Below are 26501 nucleotides of genomic sequence, written 5' to 3' on the forward strand. Positions count from 1 at the left end.
CTAACCATATTTGGATTTTGCCAATTGTCCCAATAATGTCATCTATATGAAAGAAAACCCAGGATCAAACATTTCATTCAATTCTTATATGTCTTTTTAGTCTTCATTAATCTACAGAAGTTCCTCAGTCCTAGTGTATGTGTGTTTGCATGCACATATTATATTATATTATATTATATTATATTATATTATATTATATATGATGTTATTATTCTAAGAGCACAGGCAAATTATATTGTCTTTCATTTTGGATTTGTCTGATGTTTCCTCATAATCTAGATTATACATTTTTGGTAAGAAAACCACAGGAATGCTGTCTTAGTGTGTTCTATCAGAAAGCACATAATATTATTTGTCCCATTACTGATGGTGTTAACTTGGATTTTTTGGATAAGGTGGCATCTACCAGTTTGCTCCACTGTAACCTTATCTTTCTTTCTTTTATGATTAATAACTATTTTTGGAGAGCTAATTTTAAACTATGTAAACATCCTTTTAGTCTTCAAACCTTTACCCACTAGTATTAGCTTCTGTCCATTACTCTTGAGTCAGTTATTATGATGGCTGCCAATGGGTAAAAGTTATTTTTAATAGCTACTTATTCCAGATATGAAATTAGATGTATAGTCTGATGGAAACTATAAAAAAGTCACCTTTTGAAGGATTGGAAGATATTGTACCAAAATGCTAATGAAGTTTATGTTAGGAGTAGGATAATGGAATTGTAGGTGATCTTTTTCTTATTGTCCCAATTTTCAATAATTTTCCAAATTTTTCAATATGTATCAAATATAGAATTCATAATTTTTCAGTGGCTTCTAAAATGTTTCTTTGTTTATTTCCAGTTGTTCTACCAAGAGCTTGAGGGAGATACTAAAATGTTGATTTAAGACTTGTGATGGCTTGAACTTAGCTGTGGCGAAAAGGATACCTATCCTGGGATAAGTGGCCAAATGGCAGAACTTAAATAATTTTTTATCTTCAAGTCTTTCTTACCCACTCTAACCACTGAACAGTAGCATTTTATTTATTTATTTATTTATTTATTTTTACTAACTCAGTTGCCTCTTCCTTAGTCTCAAATAGAAAAGGCCCTAGATCAGTGGAAGAAAGTTGAAGAGAAGAGTTCAAGGATTCATATGTAGATGGAGGTGGTTTGTGATATGAGTTTTAAAAGATGGCTAGATTTTAGACTAGAATATACATATTTGAATTCAAGCATCACCATTGCAGACTTTGGCTACCATTTTGAAAATGAGTTATAGTTACCAAGTCAGAGTACTACTTTAGTGCTCAGTATTTAATTAAAACCTTTAATGCATAGCCTGAATGAGGTTCTTTAAGGGTTTCTGAGTTTAATTGAATTTATTTACACATGTATCTGTAATTTGTCTTTTTCACTATCCAAGAAGTCCTATCTATAGTCTGGAACTGAAGCAGTGAAGACAATAGATGGATTCAATCTGTTGTTTGAAACAGTTTTCCCAAAGGCACATATCTTAGCTGAGTAGATGAATTGATTTTTTTTTAAACTTCATGTTAGGATCAATGAAACTAAGGTACACTGTTGAAAAACTAAAAATGGAGCCTACCACAAAACTTGGAGTACTTCAAAGGAACCAGGTGTTAAACAAGTTTTGTCTGAATTTAGCTTCTCAATTTAATATTAAAATACGATTTTTTTTAAGTAACAACTTGCAGTGTAACTCAGAAGGCTGGAGAGGGTCAGTGAAAACAGGCCAGGAGGGTTATAATATTCATCAAAAATGAAAACATTGGGCAGAAATACTTTCTTTTTTTTTGGCATCTGAAACAAACATGATCAAATAAAAAATGTTTTGTTTCCAGCACTACTTTTATGATGAGAAGAGAGCCATAATGATGTCTGAGAAAGAAACCAAATATTTATTGAGTCCTTGCTGTGAACTGGTCACTGCGGGGTTTTTTCTTTTTCTTTTTTACCAATGGGAAATCTGAGAATTTGGAAAGTAACATGCTCACAGTTAATATAGTCAATGAAGTGCCCAGATATGACTGCTTCTATAATATACTCTCATTTAATTATACCATGCTGCCTCCCAATGAGGTAGCATTTCTTGCTCCCCTAAAACTTGAACTTCATTATACTTGGAAAATGAATTTTTACATCAGGAAAAAGGAAATCAACTCATAAACTGTTACCCAGTTGTTAGGAAAAGTCATAATTATAAGAAATTTAGGTTATCATTGAGGCAGCTAGAATAAAAAACCTTTAGTTTTGAAGTAGCTATAAAGACTGGGTCTTTTGCTTCTTAGAATAGTAGAGGTGAAAAACAGGAAGCTGGATGGGCCTTTAGATCCTAATCCAACCTCATCATTTTTCATGTGGGAAGAAACTGAGGCTAGAAGAAAATCAGTAACTTGCCTTTAGACGTAAGGATGAGCTGGCTGAGACCCTCTCTTATCACTGCCTTACTTAAGTCCTCCAGTACTGCTTCAGAGACCCTATGGAAAAAGTCTGAATTCCTTAGTCTGACACATTTCATCATCTGATCCTTGCTTATCTTTTTGGCTTCAGCTTCTTGTGTCTCCAGTTCTACTCTGTCCTCGGATGTACTCTTTAAAGCTTTTATACTAATCACCTCTTCCTCACCCTTATTTTCCACACATAAGGCTCTTACACAATCAGCGTCCCACTTAAAGTGGCTTAAAATGCCACTGTTTTCTCCAAAAAGTCTTTCCTGGCCCCTCAAAGCTGGCTTAGGTACCCCTCTTTTCAAGTTTACCACTGTATGTCCTTACATGGGGCTAATCCCATTTATTATTATTACAATAGTGAATAACTTTTGCAAATGGTCAAAGTGAGGGATAGTGTGGGAATAGCAGCACCATGTGATAAATGGATACAAGAGAACGTTTTTTATTTTTGGGGTTATTTTTTGTTTTTGTTTTTGTTTTGTTTGTCTTTTTAGGGCCACACCCATGGCATATGGAGGTTCCTGGTCAAGGGGTCCAATCGGAGCTGCAGCTGCTGGCCTACGCCACAGCCACAGCAATGCCTGATCCTTAACCCACTGAGCAAGGACAGGAATCGAACCCATGTCCTCATGGATGCTAGTCGGTTCACTAACTACTGAGACATGATGGGAACTCCCCACAAGAGACTTGATATATGCAGCTTAACTAATTTTGGCCTCAGAATTTCCATTTGTAATGTGAGAAGAAAGAATGTATACATGTATGTGTGACTGGGTCACCTTGCTGTACAGTAGAAAATTGACAGAACACTGTAAACCAGCAATAATGGGAAAAATAAAAATCATTATAAAATGAAAAAAAAGAAAAGATTATGGCGGCAAATTGATTGGAAGGGGTGGGAATAAGACACAAAGTTATCTTTGTGTAGCACTTTACATAAAATTCAGAAAATATCTATTGTTGGAAAAGATGGAGACATGGAGAAGTGCTAAAGTATTGGTGATCCCAAATCAAGATCCAGCTCAATGGCCATCTCTGTGATGGAGTCTTTCCAGAGCTAACCTTTGCCCCTCCCCTACAAGGGGCTGAAAGTACATCCTCATCCAACCTGCCTGGTCTGTTTTTGTATTTGTATATTTTTAATGCTCTTACCCCCTCTTTGCTTATACTGCACTGTAGGTGTAATGAGTATACATCTGTATTTTAATTATTTTTAATGCTTCCAGACCCCTTAGCATAGTGTCTGATTCAGAGTAATTACATAGTAAGTAAATGTTGAATGTTGAATGAACCATTGAATTAGATGAGCATGTCTCAATCTTGATTCCCTTTCAAATCACCTACAGAGCATTTAGGAAATATTAATTCCAAAGTCTCAGAAATTCTCATTCTAGGAGTTCCCATTGTGGCTCAGGAGGTTAAGAACCCAACTAGGATCCATGAGATTGCAGGTTAGATTCCTGGCCTCGCTCAGTAGATTAAGGATCTGGTGTTGGTGCAGGCTGTGGTGTAGGTCACAGATATGACTGGGATCTTGCATTGCTGTGGCTGTGATGTAGGCTGGCAGCTATAGCTCTGATTTGACTTCTAGCCTGGGAACTTCCATATACCACAGTGTGGCCCTAAAAAAGAAAAAAAAAAATTCTGACTTTATTGATCTGGAGTGGAACAGGCATTTTTTTTTTTCAGTTTATGTGTTTGTTTTTTGTTGTTGTTATTTAAGCTCTTCAGAGTTGAGAACTCTGATTCTTTGTTTAAACAGTGATTCTCAAAGTATGAATTCCTGGACCTAGCAGCACCAGCATCTCCCAGAAAAATGTAAATTCTTGGACCCCACACCAGAACTAGTGAGTGAAAACCTCTGACGGAAGTCCTCAGCAATCTGTGTTTCCCAGCCCTCCAGAGATTGTGATGCATGCTAGAGTTTGAGAACTACTGATTTAAGATGAAAATAAATGTTTTCCTATAAATAAAATATCAACTATGAGAAACAAAATACATTGTATAGTCAGCCCAAAAGCTTGTGCCAACCTAAAGCACCACTCTATATAAATGAGGATAGCTTATAAGCACAAGGGAATTGTACTTGTGGAAATAAGCATCATAGCATTTTATAACTTTTTCATATCTATTTTTTGTATGAAATGCTCTCCACTGAAGGGCCTAATTTTTATAATAATCTTTAAAAAATAGTCTATATCAGGCAGGAAAAGCATATGGAAAATCTGGCATTGGGTAAAGCAAGTCCTAGAGTCAAGGATACCTTTCCATAGTTTCTTCGAGAAAAGTTTGTCTCCTTGTTTTTCTTCCTTTCTTTTCCTTTTTTTTTTTTTTCCGACAGTAGCATTTTCTCTTTCTATTGTGCTGTTAGACTGTGTGCCTGCCACTTGATAGTTCTGTCTGTTCCTATGGAAACTAAGTTAGTGGATGGAGCCAAGGCTTGGAGGAGGCATTGAGGAAAAATATTAGAAGAGTTCAACCACAGAACAACTAAAGATGTTGCCTTTCCTTCAGTCAAATCCTCTTTGAGAGCCAAAATCTGTTTCAAGCCAGAGAGATGTTCTTGGCTGATGTATTGTCTAGCTGCTCTGCCAGATGGATGAACATCTTAAACTTGGAAAACAACAAATAGAGCTCCCATTCTGCCTTTGAAGTGCCATTCTTAGCCTCTGCTTAGAGAATTGTCAAATACCTTTTCTGAAAAAAGTTTTCAAAGCTTTGCTTAAGATGGCAGGTTAGTAATGTGGTTACCATCATAGTTGTTGAGTAATTAGAAATTTTAGCTGTAAAACCATATTAAGGCTTGACAATCAGAAATTTAAGGAAAGGAGTTCCCGTCGTGGCGCAGTGGTTAACGAATCCGACTAGGAACCATGAGGTTGCGGGTTCGGTCCCTGCCCTTGCTCAGTGGGTTAAGAATCCAGCGTTGCCATGAGCTGTGGTGTAGGTTGCAGACGCGGCTCGGATCCTGCGTTGCTGTGGCTCTGGCGTAGGCCGGTGGCTACAGCTCCGATTCAACCCCTAGCCTGGGACCCTCCATATGCTGCGGGAGCGGCCCAAGAAATAGCAACAACAACAAAAGACAAAAAGACAAAAGACAAAAAAAAAAAAAAAAAAATTTAAGGAAAGAAGGAGAATGTCTGTGACTGGGAAGAGCAATGCATATTTGATTTCATTTCTATAGCTCAGTAAATTCATGCCATTCAAAAATTTGGTTTTTATAACTATTTCCTATAAAGATTCACATTAAATAAAAAACCAAGAAATCAGGGTACAATGACACAACTAAATCAAATGAGACAAGAAAATGTTCCAAGTGCACAAGAATAATGAAGAAAGGCCCATCTTTTTTCCAATCTGTTTATACTCTATATTTGGTATGGTAATGGTCTAGGTAAAAGTACAATACTACATTACATTGTACTTAGCTACATATATGGATATTTAAATTATGCTTAATATCATCTGGGATGCGTAGATTTATTTTTCCAATTTAATGTACTTTAATTTATGCCAGAAATTATGTCTTTGGAGAAAGCAGTTGAAACAGCTATTAATATAGATGATTCATATATAACCCTGTATCTTGAATCTAGCCATTTCCTCCAATCTTCAGATCCATATATATATTTTTCTCTTTTTTTGCTAGACATATCTATATAGCTTCCCCTCAGATGCTTCTAACTCCACATGTTTAAAAAAAAAAAAAAACTCAAAATCTTCATCCCTAATCCTGTTTTTCTTTTTCTCTTTTTGGTTGTTGACACCACTCCATTTGTACCTGTTCAGGAGTCCTCTTACATATTTCATGGTCTGTTCTCTTATTTTCATTTCACTCCCAACATTTCTATTCTGGATTGCTGTGATAACCCCCTAACCAGTCTCACTATCAAAGATTTGTTTCTCTCAAATCAATACTTCATTCAGCCCCCAGAGTATTTTCTAAAAACACAAATCAACTCATGTCATTTCCTTCTTAAACTCTTCATTGGCTCGCCATTACCTATATGATAAATTTGAGACTCTTTATAATGCTGTATTAGACTCTTTTCTAGCTCCTACTCACCTCTCTAATCACATTTCACATCTTCTTATACTTTATTTCATATTACAATAATATAGAACTATTTTAAAGGTATGAGATTTTATTTTACCCTGTATTCAAGCTAAGAAGTTAGTCTGTTACTGCTTCATAAATGTTGACAATAGACACAAGCCTCCAGGGTCAGGGACAAAGGAGTTTATTGTACACAGCACAACAAAAAGCATCAGCACCTATATGTTTGCATTTGTTTCTCTTCCCCCTAAGAATCATGGGGGAGATGCAGAAGATCCAAACAGATGCAGTACACACAATAGAGTTCCATCACAGCACAGAGAACCATTGAACTTCAGGAATCTGCACTCACTTTTGTAGAAGCAAGCTCAGAGGAAGAGATGACCTCATCCCTTAGATTGATTGCAGCAAACACAACCAGGAGAAGTTGATTGGGCTCAGAGTGGTAAAATCTCTGCATTTTTTGTATGAGAATATACAGAGATGATTAGGGCTTATGGTAAATTGCTTCTCCCAACAACCCATCACTTAGCCGTACATGTTCTTGATATGAGCAGGCCATTCCATCAGCTACTCCAGTCATCTGACCAGCAGAGCCTGGGAGCAAATCTGTTTAATATGTCTGATACAATGTTTAAGTAACAGAAGTCCAAGCTGGAGGATGAGAGCAGCCTGCAGTGTTGGCTTCACCTCTGTTCCTCAGTGTCCTAGATTAAGTAAACTGTGAATAAGTACCATGGGAGACAGTAGATCTTACTTGATGCCACCAGGATATACTCTAAGGCCATTCTGTTATTTATTACGACACATGCAAGGGGATTTGACAGACCTACTGATCTTTGGTGTTGTTGCCAATAATTACAGGAGGCACTGTATGGGCTGAAAGAGCAACCCCTATGCCCAGTGGAGGAATATTTCATGGCCCTCTTTCCCCCACATACAAACATATAACGAGAAGAGACACAAGTCACTTCAGTTCAGGATTTGTTGTTAAACCTGAATCACCATTACATTGATTTGGCTAAGCTACATGGGAAGTATCACCAAATAGTTACAGCTTTGATTATCATACATGGCATAACCCAAGGCTTCTCACTTATCAGGAGAAGCGTGTCAATTTGTAGCCATCAGGTTAAAATAAGACTGTACCAGTCTATGTGTTTCTTTGTGTCCATAATCAGGAGCTGCCATTTATGGCTTCGAGCATGGCAGAAGAGTTCAGGTCCTTCCATGTCCCTATCACTTTTCTGTTTCATAGCACATGGTGGTGATGACAAGCACAAAAGTAGATCTGTTGCTAGCCTCAGCTGCTATTTGATTCAGGCAGTGACACAGTATCTTTGTTTTTCTAGGATATAGTATTGGATCAAGAAGGCAAAGAGTGCATCAGTTGTCCTCTCCCTCCTTGTTGCTCCCAAGGTGTTCCTTTCCCAGGTGCTGAAGTTCTTGCATTCCCTCCTTGGCCATAAAATCAGTGTTTTCCATCCTGGTAGTGAGAACTGTTCACCTTCTCTCCAACCATCCCCTACTTGCACTCATACCTTTCATCTAGAAGGGTGGGTACATATAGGACAGATTTACAGAGACTCATAATGTCCCCCACCTTGGTTCATGTGGGCATTATAGGAGGATTTCATGAGCGGTGTGCTCAACCAAGTGGTCATTATAGATGTTTGTGATCTAGGACCATGTCAATTGACAAATTCAGGTGGCTGAACCAGAATTAAGTTTGAATCTCTAAGCTCTCTTTTTGTTGGGCTTCCACCCAGAGGGTGGATTACTCTTAGGGGAAAGAAGGAAGCATCACAGCCAAGGATGCACAGGTTAGAACCCCAGATTTTCAAAAAAGTTGTTTTGAAAATCCCTACTCTTCTTTCCTGATTATTTCCCTAGAGGCCGCCAAGAGGTGATGAACTCTTTCTGAGGGTGGCCCAGCTACCAAACTATCTCTCTTAGGAGTGTGGACCAGGAGGAGGTATTCGAGATAGAGTCAGGAATCTTTTTGAGTTTATTTTCAAGGAGGCCATGCTTGTTCTTGATAATTTCAGATTTTTGAGGAGAGTCAGAGGCATAGAATGTCTATCAGACACCTTAATTATTGGCCCATCTGGGGATGGTCTTTGTGACAAAAAAAAACATCATAATCAGAAGGTATGGAAACCCTAAAGCATGAAACACTTTAGTTTCAAGGGCCTCAGTGCTGTGCTGGTGTAGGCTAATCGGACTGCAACAGCAGCACTGTAGCATGAAAAGTATTTGCAATAGTTAGGCATGAGGTCGCACCGAGGTTAAAAGTCCCGGCCAAGAATGGGCAGGGGCAATGCCCTGTTAATGTGGCCTCCTTCATAACAAGTCAAACAGGCCACCTTAGAAGGACAAGCAAGCCTGGTATGCAATGGTAGCTTCTACATCAAACACATACCTTTTATTTTGGGCCAACCTATGATGATGGATTCATTGTCATGTTTAGTGCAGTGGTGGATCCAAGGGGCAAGTGGCCAGTGATCTGGGCAGTGCAGGCGTGTTCAGCAGCCTGATTCCGGTTGGTCTCATAAAAGAATAGGCCTTTACAGTGGACTTCTCCGTGACTGACCCAGAATTTTCAGTTGGCAGCCACAATTTGTTTCCATAGTTTGTAGCCCCCAAGAGGAGTGTCTATCATCTGTGTCTTCCAAGTGGCACATCAGAGGACTAGAGCATTGGCAACATTCCATGAGTAAAAAAAACCATGTCCTGTCCTTAGGAGTATTCTCTAAGGTAAGGATGATGGCTTTCATTTTAGCCCACTGGGCTGACCTGCCCTTACCACAGTCAGTCTTCAGAGTTGTCATTGAGGTTGGACTGCCTCTCAGTTGTGGTTGGACTCCTCCCAGTGGATGCCATCAGGTTTAAACTTAGCCAAATCATCAGCAAACCAGGCCAAGGCATTCCATCGAGGGCATCATTAAACCAACAGCTTTGCTTCAGACAGTGGCCACCTTTACACCTAGTGCTTTGTCTTCATTGCCAGCAAAGCAGGCTATAGCAGGGATCATTTATATTGTGAAGTTGGTCCTGTGTTATTAGGCAAGGCTTTGCATTCACTTTCCCTTTTGAGTAGTTGCTCACTCATGTCTCAACCAAAAAACCTCTAATTGCTTTCAGTCCACCCAAAGTTCTATATCAAAGCAAAGTCCTCATTCCTTTTCACCATTTATTTCCACTTTAGAGTTTCCCTGGCCCAGCAGCCTCAACCATGTTGCCTTTCAGCTTACTGCCCCATTAACATGCTATCATCCCTTCCAAGGGCCATGCTGTCATGCTTGCCCAGAGGAAGGTGAGGAAAGACCAAGACACCACTTGGGTAGCTGGTTTTAATCCTACTCCTCATCATAGGGAGTCCTTAACAGATAGGAGAGTGGGGTCCTTACTGCCCCCACCTTGCCTACCACTTGGGTGTGATCACAAGGATCTTCTCATCCCTGAACCTGATGTGCAGGGCCCTTACTCTTCAAGAAAACTATGCCTCTGTCAATATCCCCTCCTTATTTCCTACTCTGTCAGGTCTTGGATTTGATTTACCCTACTTTTTTCTTTGTATGTGCCAACTTTTACAAGACAATAAATTGGCTGTGGGTACTGACAAAAGACATAAGGCCACCATCAGAAACAAAAAAGTTTTATTACTGATGGCATAGCAGAGAGCACGAGTGCTTGTATTTTCGAATCAGTCCCCTTTATCCCCAAGAACCAGGAGGCAATGCAGAGGATCCAGATGAACACAGAGCACGCAGTGGGTTTACATGGCATCTGAGGAATGCTGCATTTGGGGAATCTCCAGGCTTTAGTAAAGGGTAAGCAAGACTACTCTTTGTCTGAAGTCCTGGAGGATATCAATATCCCTCAAGATTGCTCGCTGCAAACCCATCTCCGAGAAATGTCCCAGGTAAAGAGGAGCCAAGGCTTTGCATTCTTGGCATATACAGTAAGAATATGCAGGGACACTCAGAGCCCATGGCAAATTGCCTCTGCCAGCACTACTGTGGAGATCCTAGGAGTCATTTGTGTCTGCAACCATTACAGAAAATCTTGATATAATGAGATTATTGATATTTGTGACCTATATCCCTCAAGTGATTCTTTTAAAAAATATAGTAAATGCCTTGAGAGTTTATAAATATATAATTGTATAGATATCATTAGAATTAATAATAACAAATCATGTTCCTATTATTTCTACTTCAGTTTTAAATAATGTTTCTTTGAGTATGCAATATAATTAGGATTTAGAATGAAATATGGCAGAATACCTATCTTACACTTATTTGTGCTATTACATACAGCATTATAATATTTCCAAGACAGAATTATACACAGCCAATACATGAACAAAAAACGTAGTGAACATTTGGTGGACAGTTGTTTTCTCCCCAACTACCATGAGAGTAAATGTAAGTGCTGAGGACATGGAGAGAACAAGAATGCAGAGATTCGTCAGGACACATGTAGGTCCCAAAATATTGGTTTTGTGAAGCTGTCTGGTCTCTTCATTGTCCCAGTGGGGAAAAGGGCTGCTACAGGCAGTATTAACCAGGTCTTGGGCACTGGAGTCAGTTAAAAGGGATTGTTTCAACTGAAGAGGAGGCAAATAGCAAGGGTTTCTAGGAGCCAGATGTGGAAAATATGGTAGCCATTTGGGGAAGAAATGTTGAGGAAGAGATCTAGAATGTTTTGAAGATCAGCTACCAATTGTCTAGAAATTAGTTAATGATTAAGGCACTTAACAGACAGCAGTCTTATAGAATAAGATTTCAGATATACTCCCTTTTTTTCCTAATAAGTAAGATATACTTAGTTAATGATTAAGGCACTTAACAGACAGCAGTCTTATAGAATAAGATTTCAGATATACTCCCTTTTTTTCCTAATAAGTAAGTGAAAAGTGGTTCTATTCACACTAAAGCCAGGAAAATACTTGAAATTGAGGAATATTCTTTGCCTTAATATGAGGCTATAACTTTAGAGGAAGCTGTTTTAGAGAAGTGGCAGGAGTAGGACAATGATCAAGCCTCAGTACCAGGAAGGTGCCCCCTAGCTCTGTGCCAGTAACTGTGACACCCCTAATATCACTAGACACGGGGCTGCAAAAGATCATTATAAGAACCAATTCCTATAATGGACCAGGAGCTAGGTGTTAGCAGCTATAAGGGGGAACAAAGAGGGGAAAATAAGAAAAAGAAAAACACAATAAACAAGAAATAACTGCAATCTTCTCTTTAAAATGAGCTAGCAAACAAAATACATGAAGAAATCTAGTGCTAAGATGACTAACAGTATCATCATTCAGATCATGAATTCATTCCTAGCTGAAGAGCATAAACAAAGCAAAAAGAAAAGCCACACAAAAAAGTGACATTATTTGCAAAATAAGCCAAGAATTAATATCCAGAATATGTAAATAACTCATACAGCTCAGTAAGAAAAAAGACAAATAGCTCACTGGGGAAATGGGTAAACAACCCAAAAAGGCTTTACACAAAAGAAGAAACAAATAGCCAACAGAGACATTCTACCTCAAGAAGGGAGATGAAAATTAAATCCGTGGTTAAACATAATTATATACCCATTATATTGGCAAAAATTAGCAAGTCTGACAAAACCAAGTGTGAAGAGGATGTGGGGAAACAAGTCTCAGACATGATTGGTGGGACTGTGAATTGCAGTGGCTACTTGCGAGAACAATCTTAGCCCAGCAATTTCAGAAATTCTGGCACATTTTCCAGATGTGTAGGAGAAAATTCCTTACAATGTTGCTTGTAATAGTGAAAAATGAGAAACATGCAAATATCCCCTTAGGGAATAATAAATATATTATTTTCATATGACAGAATGCTTTTTCCAATGAAAATTTATGAACCAAAGCAACTTTGATGTCTCTAAAAAATATTGCTTTGGGAGTTCTTACCATGGCTCAGCGGAAACAAATCTGACTATTATCTATGAGGATGCAGGTTTGATTCCTGGCTTCACTCAGTGGGTTAAGGATCTGGCGTTGCCATGGGCTGTGGTGTAGGTTGCAGATGCAGCTCAGATCCCGCATTGCTGTGGGTGTGGCGTAGGCTGGTGGCTACAGCTCCAATTCAACCCTTAGACTTGGCGCCTCCATGTGGTGCAGGTGCATCCCTAAAAAGACAAAAAATAAAATAAATAAATAATATTGCTTTAAGTAAAAGGTAGCAAGTGATTCATGTAGGGCTACTTATGTAAAGATTGAAAAAGTAAAATAATACTCTATAGTTTATGAATACATGTATTTATAAGAAATAAAGTGTATCAAAACATTCATTGGAATGATAACCACCAATTTCAGAATAGTAGTCTCCATAGAGGGAGAAAAGGTAATAAAACTGAGGACAGGCAGAAAGGGAGTATTAACCGTATATGTAATGTTTTCTTTCTTTCTTTTTTTTTTTTTGGCCACACCCACAGCATGTAGAAGCTCATGGGCCAGGAATCAAACCCGAGCCAGAGCAGAGATGCCAAATCCTTAACTGCTAGGCCACCAGGGAATTCCTGTTTTATTTATTAAAAATGAAAACCTTAAAGCAAAGTATCAAAGTATTTCACTCAAAACTTCTATATTATTGTTATCAAGATTAAATGACTTTTGAAGTTCTCTGAAGGCCTAGCAAGTTAAGGATCCAGTGTTGTCACTACTATGGCTCTGGTCACTGCTATGATGCAAGTTCGATCCCCAGCCCAGGAGCTTCTGCATGCCATGGCCATGACCTAGAGGGAAAGGAAAAAAAAAAAAAAAAGATTTAATGGCTTTTCCTTAAAAAACAAGTTCATCATAGAGAATTGGAAAGACAAAACATGAGCTTGAAAGTGGCATTTTGTTGATTTGTTTCCCAGATTAATTCTGAGTGCTATTCTCCAGGTCAGAGAGCTTTTTCATTCTCTTCTGCTCTTTCAGATATTATACTTCTTATCATGTATTTGGGGGAAACCCAAATGTCATAGTCATTTACATTACAGGCAGAAGAAGCTCTTGGTGTTATTGATTACAGAGAGGATGAAGATGAGGGTTGTTAGTATGTAAGAACAACAGAAACAAGAACAAAAATGGAAAAATATCTTCTTCAATGTTTCAGAAACCCAAGGAAATATTTTCACATTTCAGTGGCATAGTAGACCTCGTCGTATCAGAGTTTATGTCCTTTTAGTGATGAAATCAGGACTTTTTTGTAGCTTTAGCTCTCACTTCTGTTCACATACCACCAGAATTTTCTTAAGAATATATACTCTTTTAGTCTGTCAGCTCTTTAATTCTTATACTATTTCCTACTCAGTCAGAAATTATAAAATCAGATCCCAAAACAGTCTTTACCTCAGGATCAGGTTCTGTGCAAGAGAGGATACTAAATTATTAACTTCCAAAGCCTCCCAAAACTATTTGTGTTATAAGAGTAAACTTGAAAACTTAAGAAGTCATAATTTCAAGCCATAGTGAGAAAATATTAAGACATTTTGTTTGCTTGCTTTTTTGTACAGAGGGTCCTTTATGGGAAGCAAAGTAGCCTGGGTTCCCAGGGTCTTCTAGTCTTTGGAGAGTTATCAAAATAACTTGCTGCCTCAAACTAATAATACTCTGAATACTAGAAATACTCACCTGATTTTTAACTCTAAGAGTTGTCTGCCCCCTCTGTTCATTCTCAGAACTGAGTTTGCATACACTGGGCATTTAGTAATGCTTGTTCAAGAGACCAAGGAGGTTGACATTGATCCAAATGGATTACATTGTTTCTAGTCCCAGCATTCGTAGCTATTATCTCATGTGTCTTTGGAATAGAAGCTGGCCTGATCATATATAGCTGGCCTTTATGCAGGGTACCAGCTAAATTCCTACTGTGTATATTCTTGTTGGTACTGTATCACCATTATCTGTAAGTAGAATATAGACATCATTCTCAGTGTAAAAAAAAAAAAAATCAGAAAAACCATTACTTATACACAATTCCAGCTATTTTTACTTTTACCTATTCCTAACCTTAGCTCTCTCCTTAAGCACTAGCTGAATTGTGTATGCTATGTTCAATCAAATCTTTCTGTACATGCCGTGAGTCATTCTTGGTTTCACTTGACCATCTATGTTCTGTTGCCTCCTCCACATTAGAAAATTGTTTAGAGTAAAATCAGCAAACATTTACTGAGTATTCGCTTTGTGTATTATTCTAAGTACTTTACAAATATTATCTTTATCATTTCATATGCATAAGAATCTCAGGCACTATTATTTGTATTTTAAAGATGAGGAAATAGAATCACGGAAGATACTTTATTTAATGTGTAAAAATTTTCCGTGATACTTCTCTAAGGAGCAAAGATGAAATCTATGTCAAAGAGCTTTGAAATAAGTAAAGTACAAACATTTTACTATTTACCTGCCTTGTAGTAAGACTCAATGACGCTTGAATGAGTGAATAATTATTACTGAGATTTACCACGTTTTGTGTAGGTAGAATTGCCAGAATAATGCAAAGTATAAATATACTAAGCACTGTGTCTACAACTCAGTAGCCATCCCCTCATCATATTCTAGTTTTCTTCTTCTCCTATCTTTTTTCCTTTAAATTTCAAAATCACAATGATTGTCCGATTGAATATCTTTCAAAGGTCATGATGAATTATTCTGTAAAATTTGAAATGTTATACTCAGAAAGGTCAAACCTTATTTTTTGGTATGAAGTACCACATGGATTTATTTTTCCTGGGCATTTTTTCTTTTTTCAAAGGAAAGATGGCAAGAGATTTAGAGCAGAGTGCCCTCTTGAGGAAATTTTAGCACCTTCTAAAAAGCTGGCATAGCTGAAATGAGAAAATCCAGATAAATGATGTCCACACTGACTGAAGCTCAGACAAAGGAAACATTAAAAAGTAAGAGTAACCAAATACCAGATATTTGAGAATTAAGATTCTAATTTAGTAACCATAAATAAGAATTTTTAAATTAAAAAAAACTGTAAAAGTTATTTCATTTCCTCTTTCACTCAGTCCTTCAAGTAGTATTTATTAAGCACCTATCATGTGCCAGGGACCACATCTAGCACAGCAGTCAATGAAACATAGTCTCTGCCTTCATGATGCTTACTGCCTGTGGGGGAGATCTCAGTGAAGGGAAATGAACAAATATATATGGAACTATAAACTAGGAAAAGTACTTTGAAGGAAATTAAAGGGTTCTACAGTAGAGAAGAATAAAGTAAGTTCTACTTAGGGTGGTCAAGGAAAGCCCTTCTGAAGGGAAATAATTGAGCCTCATCAGTTTGTTTTTCAGTCCATTCCAAGTTTACCCATCTAATAGAGACAGTCTTATGCACCCTTTTCCCAGCCTTGTTCTGCCTTATCTCTGCCCCAATCCTGGACTGAGTTGAATTCTGTCTCTACCTCTGTAGGCAAGCAGGCATTCATTCTTCATTTCACTAGCTAGTCCCCTTTGCCTTAGAGCCTCACTTTCACCGCAGTGGGGGACCTGCTCAATTAATAATTGTCTTCCTTATTAACACTGATAGCCTCTGATAGTAGAACATTAACATATTATTATACTTAAAGGCCACATTTCCAACATCATTAAGAAAGTAGAGGATCTCAGAAGATGAAAAAGGTAGATAACTCTTCCTGCCACTATGCTTTGAACACAGAGAGAAAAACAGACATGAAGTAGGCAGAAAACTTCAACATGCAATGCAGTTTGTTCATACTGACTTTGAAATATCGATGATAACGGGCAAATTGAAGGCTCCAACTGGAATTGGAAATATGGAACTACATCTTGGGAAAGAGCTCAGTAGAAATATTTTTCAAGGATTTAAAAGCTCATACAGACATGCTATATAATGGTGAACTTGAATCTCCACTAGTGTATTATTCTAACCCTTATAACTAAACTTTTTTCTCCAGATGGGTTGATTCTGCCAGAGTGGAGGATTTAACTGTTGTGGAAAGCATTGGTTGCAAGTGGGTGGCCTAAGTGTCTTCTGGGTTGGTATTTATGCAACCGTATGAGTCTAGGACCTGAACTTTGAGGAAGCTGTGCTTCTCCCTTAGTTGTACCTGTAAATAGCTCTTGTCAAGAAAACTAACCACCTTTTCCTTATTAACCAGATGATCGTGAACAAAATACTTAACCCCTTTGAATCTCACTTCCCTCACTTGTAAATTGGGATTTAAAATCTCTGCTTATTTTGGAGTTCCTGCTATTGTGCAGTGGGCTAAGAATCTGACTGCAGCAGCTCAGGTCACTGTGGAGGCATGGTTTCAATGCCATTGGGTGCCCTGAATTAAAGGATCTGGCATTGCCACAGCTGTGGTGTAGTTCTCAACTGCAGTTCGGGTTCAGTCCCTGGCCTGAGAACTTCCATATGGCACAGGAGCAGCCATTAAAAAAAAAAAAAAAAACCTCTGCTTATTTCACAAAGTTACTATATTTTGAATATGAATAATATGTGCTATGCAGGCTAGATTGTGCTGAAATTAATACATTCATACATTGTTGCTACTAGGTAGCAATTTGGAAAATTCACCAAAAACCATAAAATTCACAAACTCCTTTGTATCAGTATTTTGGTTCCTGATAATTTATTATATTTTTAAAAAACTATAAAGTTACATACATTGTAGCATTTTCTATAAAAGAAAATATTATAAATAATAATAAGATGTTTAAAGACAACATCTTCCTTAACATAATGAAATATTGATTAGCTCCTAAGTAAACTATATATGTATAGAAAGAGGGTGGGGAGTTCCCGTCGTGGCGCAGTGGTTAACGAATCCAACTAGGAACCATGAGGTTGCGGGTTCGATCCCTGCCCTTGCTCAGTGGGTTAACGATCCGGCGTTGCCTTGAGCTGTGGTGTAGGTTGCAGACACGGCTCGGATCCCACGTTGCTGTGGCTCTGGTGTAGGCTGGTGGCTACAGCTCCAATTAGACCCCTAGCCTGGGAATCTCCATATGCCGCGGGAGCGGCCCAAGAAATAGCAAAAAGACAAAAAAAAAAAAAAAAAAAAAAACTAGAGGGTGGAAGAAACATGAAAAAATAAAACAATTCATAAAATGGTAGAATTATAAGCATTTTTCATTTTGGTAATTTATCTGAATGTTATTTCTCTAGCAGAATAATTTAAATGCTTAAAACATTTTAAAATTGGGAGTTCCTGTCGTGGCTCAGTGGTTAACAAATCTGACTAGGAATCATGAGGTTGTGGGTTCAATCCCTGGCCTCGATCAGTGGGTTAATGATCTGGCGTTGCTGTGCCTGTGGTGTAGGCCGGTGGCTGCAGCTCAGATTCAACCCCTAGCCTGGAAACCTCCATACGCCAGGGGTGCAGCCCTAGAAAAGACAAAAAAAAAAAAGAAAAGAAAAAAAGAAAATTTTTAAATGAAAAAGTGTTTTGGACACCAAACTGAATTACTTCTTATTGCCTTTTGTTTTTTATTTAGGGAAATTATCGTTTCATGAAACTTCTGCTTACACGTAGAGCAAACTGGATGCAGAAGGATTTAGAAGAAATGACTCCTTTACACTTGACTACCCGGCACAAGAGCCCTAAATGTTTGGCGCTTCTGCTGAAGTTTATGGCACCAGGAGAAGTGGATACACAGGATAAAAACAAGGTAACAGACTGTCAAAATCAAAAACAAATAGAGCCGATAATTTCTTTCTTTTTTCTTTTTCTTTTATTTTTTTCTCAATGAATTTTATCTGCAAAATAAACCTTCTTCATGAAAAAATAAAAAAAGAGCAGAAAGCGAATGCTTTATTTTATGATGTAAAGCCTCAAGAAAGAAAACCTAAATTACCACTCCTGCATGGTAGAACAATTCCAAGTCTCCATACACTCCAGTAAAGTATTTCACTTAAATTCTGTCATTTTATCTCCCAACAACCATGTGTGGTGGGTAGTATTATCTTTTTACATATGAAGAAACTAAAGCTCAAAAAGATTAAGATCCTGCCCAAGATCCAAGTGTCAGGACTGTAATTCAAAGCCAGTCCTATCTAACTCCAAAACTCAGTATCTGATTGCTAGTCATGATGGGGGCTATAGGTGGTTAGATTTGTGGTGGACAGAGGCCCCGGGTCATGGACTAAGTGCACAGTGCTTTTATGACCTGGGCTTTGGCACCATTCTTCTTGGGTTTCAGTGTGGAAGCCACCACTTGTTCTGTGTCTTTGGACAAATTACTTAACTGCCTCAATTTTATCATATGTGAAAAGGGAGATGATAAGTTTATTGAAGATAAAATGAGGTGATACCTAATGAAGTGGTTAGCACAATGCCTAGTGCATAGTATGCTTGCAATAAATGTTAACTGTAAAATTATCATTATTATGTTTCTTTTGATTCTAACATCTGCTCTGGCATTTTTACTAGGATTTATTATCTTCCCTGCTTCCTGAATTTTAACATATTGTACACATTGGTCACTGTTTTGATCAATGCTCTGATCATTCTTTACAGGAAAAAAAAATGTGGTCTTTAGTCAGACAAATGCAATCATCCTCTTCCTTTTCATCAGGCACTTAGAGTCTTACTAATGCTAGCATTCCTATGTAATTAAAACTCTTATGATTAATTCACTAGGTTTATGTTCAATAATTTTTGCGTTTTCATCATGTTCTTTATGTGAATTTTAGATTTTATTTAGTAGTGACTCATATAACCCAAAGTTCTGAAATCATCTTTAACTTTCTTTTACAACTCTTGTAAATTAATGTTATTCTTAACTCACAGCATTTATAGTGCTAATATTTCAGTGGAAAAGCACTGGGATCAATCTACAAAGACCCATTAATCACATAAGAAGCTACTACTGTCTTTGGGCTTCATGTCTTCCCCGATATATTCTATGAACTTCCTGCTGTCTTCTAATTCCTGTATATTCTTCTGTTATTGAACAAGAATGGGAGGTAATTCAGTCAGATAGATGGAAAATGGATCTGGATAGTCCAGGCAGACACAGAGAAGAAAGAAGAGCAAAAGCCTAGAGCAGTACGTCTCAAACCAGCTGAGGTGAAGGATCTGTTTTTTTTTTTTTTTAAATTTCTAATCTGTCATGGACCAATACTTGTATAAAATACATTAAAAATGAACAACAAAAAGACAAACAACCCAATTTAAAAATAGGCAAAGAACTTGAATAGACCTTTTTCCAAAGAGGATATTCAAATAGCCAATAAGCACATGAAAAGATGCTCAATATTACTAATCATTAGAGAAACACAAATAAAAAACTACAATGAGATAGCACTTCACATCCTTTAGGATAGGTATAACAACAAAAAACAAAAATAGCAAGTGTTGGTGAGAACATGGAGAGATTTGAAGCCTTGTGCCCTGCTGGTAGGAGTGTAAAATGGTATGGCCCCTGTGGGAAACAATGTGTCAATTCCTCAAAAAAGTTAATATAGGACTACTATATGATCCAGTAAATCTACTTCTGGTTATATACCCAAAAGAATTGAAATCAGGAGCACGAACAGATCTTTGTATATCCATGTTTATAGCAGCACTATTCACAATAGCCAGAAAATGGAAACAACTCAGATGTCTATTGACAGCTGAATAAACAAAATGCAGTATATACATACCATGGAATATTATTTAGGCTTAAAAATGAATGGAATTCTGACACATGCTTCGTGCTACATGCTACAAGAATGAACTTTGAGGACACATGCAAAGTGAAATAAGTCATACGCAAAAGGACAAATATTGTATGATTCCACTTAGGAATCAGATTTGTAGAAAGTATACTGGTTGCCAGGGGATGGGAAGGAGGTGGGACTTGGAAGTTATTGTTAAACAGATAGGGAGTTTCAGTTTGGGAAGATGAAAAATTCTAGGAGTGAATGGTGCTAATGGTTGCACAACAATGTGAATATACTTAATGTTACTGAATTCTTCACTTAGAAATAGTTAAAACAGTAAATTTCATGTTATGTACATTTTACCATGGTCAAAAAAAAAAAAGAAGAAGAATTACTAGAAAAAGAAAAAACAAACATGTAAAAAAATTACAACCCCAAACTTTTTACTGTTAGATTCAGTAGGCATAATATGTTTCAGTAAATACATTCGGAACAAACATAACATAGGAAAAGAAAAGAATCACAGAAACTATACATGTTTAGTGAAAATGTAGTTATAGGCTCTTAATTGCAATGATATTTGTGACTTTTTTGTTCTACACTTATCACTAAACAAAAAGTAATGAGTTAGATAATAATTCTTCATATTAGATGCCAATAGGTACACTTTGAATAAATACCACATATGTCAACATTTAAAGTTTTTAACATGACAAATGAGATTGGTTCCTGCTGTTAAATGAACTAATTCTAGAGTGACTTGACGACAGTGATACTTGTAAGGGATAACGTATATCTAAACAGGTTCTGTGTGTTTTCTTAATAATTCTCCTAATAGGGAAAACAGTAAGTTGATGAGAATGACAGAAGAGATTTTAAAGTAACATCAAAAAATTCAGGATGTTCATTTTTAACTTTTATCTAAAATAAAGCAGTTGTTGCTATATTTTCTAAATGGGTCTTAATGTCAGTAAGTAGATCTAATAATTTATCCTGTAAAATTGTAGTTAAATTTATCCTTTGATATCGTAAGTAGATTCCAGATCCATGATTTCCTATGCATGGATGTTTTTCTGGTAGATATTAAAATTTAAAATCTTCCATCAGATTCTTAAGGTGATTACTGCAGTATCAAGACCATCACTTAGGGAGTTCCCCTTGTGGTTCAGTGGTAACCATGAGCTGCAGTGTAGGTCCCAGATGCGGCTCAGATCTGGCGTTGCTGTGGTTGCGGTATAGGCCGGCAGCTGTAGCTCTATTTTGACCCCTAGTCTGAGAACTTTCACATGCTGAGGGTGCAGCACTAACAAGACAAAAAAAAATTTTTTTAATTAAAAATTAAGACTATCACCTACTTTGTTGGTAATTATTCATAAAGTATTGGGCAGCTTTTCTCTTTCTCAGTATTACCATTTATTTGTACTTGATTACCTAAATCCCCGCCAGGATTAAGACATTAGATTCTGGAGTCAGACTGCCTGAGTTAAAATCTCTGTTCAGTTTCCTTATCAATCGCATGCAAATTCAAGAGTACTCATTTCCTGGAATTGTCATGACAATTACAGGAGATAAAACATAAAGAGCTCTTACGACAGTGCCTGTCACACCATAAAAGCTGGGGAAACTTTATGTTGTCACTATTACTGTTATTATTGTTGTTGTTATTTTGAGAATCTCTCAATTTTGCAGCAAACAGCTCTGCATTGGAGTGCCTACTACAATAACCCTGAGCATGTGAAGCTGCTCATCAAGCATGATTCCAACATTGGAATTCCTGATGTTGAAGGCAAGATCCCACTTCACTGGGCAGCCAACCACAAAGACCCAAGTGCTGTTCATACTGTGCGGTGCATTCTGGTGGGTACAAGTGGTGCTGCTAACCTGGGTAGCCTTTCCAAAAAAAAATTGTATTATGAAATATCCAATATATGCAAAAGCATGTATATGACACACCATCAAATTATGAAGCAAAAGAATACAACAAACTTGTGCACTCATCACCCAACCAACACAACATTTTAATGCTGCTATGTAAGATCACACAGACGTGTCCTATGTGCCAGTTTCCAAATGCATTCTCCCCTGCTGCGCCATGCTCATTCCTGTCCCCCATCAACTACTTTTCTAAATTTATATTTATCGTCCCTGACTTTGTCTTATACTTGTTCTTATTAAATAGTAAGTATATATAAATGAATATTTATACAATAATATAAGGTATACATATAAGGTATAAAGAAGAAGGAAACTTGTTACTCATCACTGAGCTGAGGAGCCAAGTACATTACCATCACCTTTGAAGTTCCCTGGGTATTTTCTCTTTTCTTGGAGGTAGCCACTATCCTCAATTTTGTGTTTATCATTCGCTGATTTTCATTTTAGTTTTGTGGCATATGTTTGTATCCCTAACAATAGGTTGTTTTGTTTTTAGTGCTTTTGAATTTTAGGTACATAGAATTATACTGCATGTATTCTTCCATAACATACTTTTCTCCTGCTCAGTGTTATGGTGATTTTATCTGTGTTGCTGTGAGTAGCTGTCATGTATTACTTTTTACTGCTGTATAGTATTCCATTTTGTGAAAATTAAATGACCTACATTAGTCTGTTATTGACGGGTGTTTGGAACTGTTTTCTATTTTTTACTATTTAGAAACAATGCTGCTTTGAACTTTTTAGAAGCATATCTACACTATGTTTTTAACTGGTTGTTGCAGGTGTATAGAAATGCAGTTGATACTTTTGGCGATCAATTATATATCTAATCAATTTGTTATACTTTTTTGTTAACAAATTTTTTTGAATATTTGTCAGTAGAGTCTTTGAGGTTTTCTAATAACTCCTTAAATTCCAACTTACATGTTATGGTAGTCTAATATTTAGTTCTATTTGCCTATAATATACAAATTAAACTAAAATATATTAATATTTTATTTATACAATAATTTCTTTCTATATACATGTTAACTAATTTCTTTGCTCTGCATTTCTTCTTGAATCTCAATTTTTCCTTTTACAGTTACTATCTTACTTCCTGAAATATAATTCTTAGAACTTCCTTTAGTGTAGCTCTACAATGGTAAACTCCCTAATTTTATTTGTTAAGAATGTCTGCATTTCCACCATGTTCTTGAATGTGCAGTTTTCCTGTATGCATATTTCTAAGTCATTACAGTTACTTTTCTCAGCTCTTTCATTTTGTCATTTTTGTCATTTTTTTTTTTCTCACTGTACAGCAAGGGGGTCAGGTTATCCTTAGATGTATACATTGCAGTTACAGTTTTTTCCCCCACCCTTTCTTCTGTTGCAATTTTTGTCATTTTGCTTTCTACCTTTCATTGTTCCTCTTGAAGTATCTGTTATTGATCTGTTATTTCTTTATAGATGATCTATCTTTTCTCTCAGGCTGCTTTTAAAATTTTTTTCTAGGAGTTCCCATCGTGGTACAGTGGTTAATGAATCCAACTAGGAACCATGAGGTTTTGGTTCAATCCCTGGCCTCGCTCAGTGGGTTAAGGATCCAGCGTTGCCGTGAGCTGTGGTGTAGGTCCCAGATATGGCTCGGCTCTGGCGTTGCTGCGGCTGTGGTGTAGGCTAGCAGCAACAGCTCTGGTTAGACCCCTAGCCTGGGAACCTCCATGTGCTGCGGGTGTGGCCCTAAAAAGACCAAAAAAAAAAAAAAAAAGACGTAATTTTTTTTTTTCTGTGTGGCATCCTACAGTTTTACTACATGTGTCTAGTGTGACTTTTTTTTTTTTTCCCCTGTTTGGCATACATTCTGATTATTGCATCTCCGTTCTGGAAAATATTTAGCCCTTATCTCTGTAAATATTGCCTCTCTTTCATTCTCTCTATCCCTGCCTATAGGGCCTCCAGTAATACATATTTTAGATCTTTCCATTTCATGTCTCAACTTCTTTTTTACATTTCTACCTTCTTGTCCCTCTCTGCTCCATTCTGGGTAGTTACATCAAATCTGCCTTCCAATTTACCAAGTCTTTCTTCAGCTGAGTCCAGTCTCTTGTTTACTTTATTCATTGAGTCTTTGATCGTAGTGATTATATTTTCACTTCTAAAAGTTTAATTTGCTTCTTTTTCAGATCTGCCTGGTCATTTTGATAGTTTTCGTTCCTTGTTCACCTTTAATTTCATTTTTTATTTTCCTACATATTTCATGGATAGTTATTTTATATTCTTTATGTGTTAATTCCAAGATCTAAAGTCCTTGAAAGATTATTCTTACTCAAAATGTCTTATTTCCTCACACCTTTGGCATTTTTTTCCCTTATAAACACATCTTAGTCCTTGGGAGACTCAAGGGCCTAGAATACCATTGTGGTAATATTCTACTTCTCCTTTTTTTATTGTAGTGTTTATAATACCTTTTATGCCCCTATCTTTTGTAAAATACACTGACGTATAGGCAGTTCTAAATCTAGGATGGCCCTTCAGAGAGTTTTCAAATTGGGGCAAGAGAGCTTGGCTGTGGATGTGTCTTAACCTAAGAAGGGACCTGATGCTGAGTGAGGTTACTCCCTTTAGCTGAAGCAATTCCAAAAGGCTGACAGTAGAGGGTTATCTGCTGGCAGCCCTAGCAGCAGCTGGGGAAGTCTTGAAGGGGGACCAAAGCAGTACATCACATCTGCTACAAAGATCCAGTAGAGGAATTCCCGTCATGGCGCAGTGGTTAACGAATCCGACTAAGAACCATGAGGTTGCGAGTTCGATCCCCGGCCTTGCTCAGTGGGTTAATGATCCGGCATTGCCGTGAGCTGTGGTGTAGGTTGCACACATGGCTCAGATCCCGAGTTGCTGTGGCTCTGGCATAGGCCGATGGCTACAGCTCCCACTGGACCCCTAGCCTGGGAACCTCCATATGCCACAGGAGCGGCCCAAGAAATGACAAAAAAAGACAAAAAAAAAAAAAAAAAAGATCCAGTAGGAAAATGGATAAGTGTTATGAATTGTCAATTTAAATGAAATATCCAATAAATATATGATAAAAAATCTCAACCTTATTCATAAAAGAAATATAAATTAACCATTAGTGAAATGCTTTTCATATTTACAAGGAGAAAAATATTGTTTTTTGTTTGTTTGTTTGAATGATTTCTTTCCCATTATAGTTGGTTTACAGTGTTCTATCAGTTTTCTACTACACAGCAAAGTGACCCAGTCACATACATATATATACATTCTTTTTCTCACATTGTCCTCCATCATGTTCTATCACAAGTGACTAGATCTAGTTCCCTGTGCTATACGGCAGGATCTCATTGCTTATCCACTCCAAATGCAATAGTTTGCATCTATTAACTCCAGACTACCAGTAAATTTGATAATACCAAGTAGTTAATTTGTGTCAGCATGTGGGGAAATATAAACTTTTGCGTATTTATCATGGATATGCTAATTAATACAACCATTTGGAGAGTAGTTTGACAATACCTAATTGGAGGTACAGGTACCCTTCAGACCAGCAATTTCCCTTGAACATCTGGCTAGAGAAAAATCTCATATGTATGCCATAAGGGTACATGTAAAGAAAGTATATTTATTGCAGCATTATTTTAATAGTGGAAAAAATGTAAATAACCTAATGTCCTTTAGTTGGAGAATCGGTAACTAAACTGTAGTCTAACAAATGGAATTGTATCAACATATATACCCAAATGTATAGTGTTGAAAGAAAAAAATTCAAAAGTGTAATGTTGAAAGAGAGATTCGGGGTGTACATGGTATAATGCATAAGTATTGAAAACACACATACAAGGTTTATCTATTGTTTATGGATGTACATATATGAAGCAAAAATACAAAACATATGGCTTTAGGAGTTCCCGTCGTGGCGCAGTGGTTAACGAATCCGACTAGGAACCATGAGGTTGCGGGTTCGGTCCCTGCCCTTGCTCAGTGGGTTAACGATCCAGCGTTGCCGTGAGCTGTGGTGTAGGTTGCAGACGCGGCTCGGATCCCGCGTTGCTGTGGCTATGGCGTAGGCTGGTGGCTACAGCTCCGACTCAACCCCTAGCCTGGGAACCTCCATATGCCGCGAGAGCGGCCCAAGAAATAGCAACAACAACAACAGACAAAAAAAAAAAAAAAAACATATGGCTTTAGCTGAATCCATAATAGATATAAAAAGCACTTTAGGCAAAATGTTGATTTCTGTTTAATCTAGATAGTATATATTGTTTATTGGATCTTTTCTGTACTTTTTGTAGTTAAGTATGAAAATAAGCTTTTACAGATTTAGACTATATACTATTTTCTGGAATTTTATCACTTTATTTCTGCTGAGAGAGAATATATAGGTTTCAAAAGTTGCTCAGTTTAAAGTTCCTGTTGTGGCT

At 37.2% G+C, this 26501-nt stretch overlaps 1 protein-coding gene across 13 annotated transcripts in view; it reads left to right on the forward strand.

The window, feature by feature from the left end:
* Nucleotides 1-26501, forward strand: part of INVS (inversin) — a 160609-nt gene that overhangs the window by 55440 nt on the left and 78668 nt on the right. For 11 of the 13 annotated variants that reach the window (XR_002336995.1, XM_021066620.1, XM_021066607.1 and 8 more), the window contains 2 exons: nucleotides 17997-18170; nucleotides 21838-22005. Coding sequence is in view for 12 of the 13 variants with exons in the window: in XM_021066620.1 (XP_020922279.1) it covers nucleotides 17997-18170; nucleotides 21838-22005 (342 nt within the window). In the remaining variant the exon portion in view is untranslated. Of the gene's footprint in view, nucleotides 1-15288; nucleotides 15431-17996; nucleotides 18171-21837; nucleotides 22006-26501 lie in introns of all 13 variants that reach the window. The other 2 variants (XM_013993711.2, XM_021066638.1) reach the window with 1 other exon arrangement.

This window comes from Sus scrofa, chromosome 1 (assembly GCF_000003025.6).
Source record: "Sus scrofa isolate TJ Tabasco breed Duroc chromosome 1, Sscrofa11.1, whole genome shotgun sequence".
NCBI classification, from domain to species: domain Eukaryota; kingdom Metazoa; phylum Chordata; class Mammalia; order Artiodactyla; family Suidae; genus Sus; species Sus scrofa.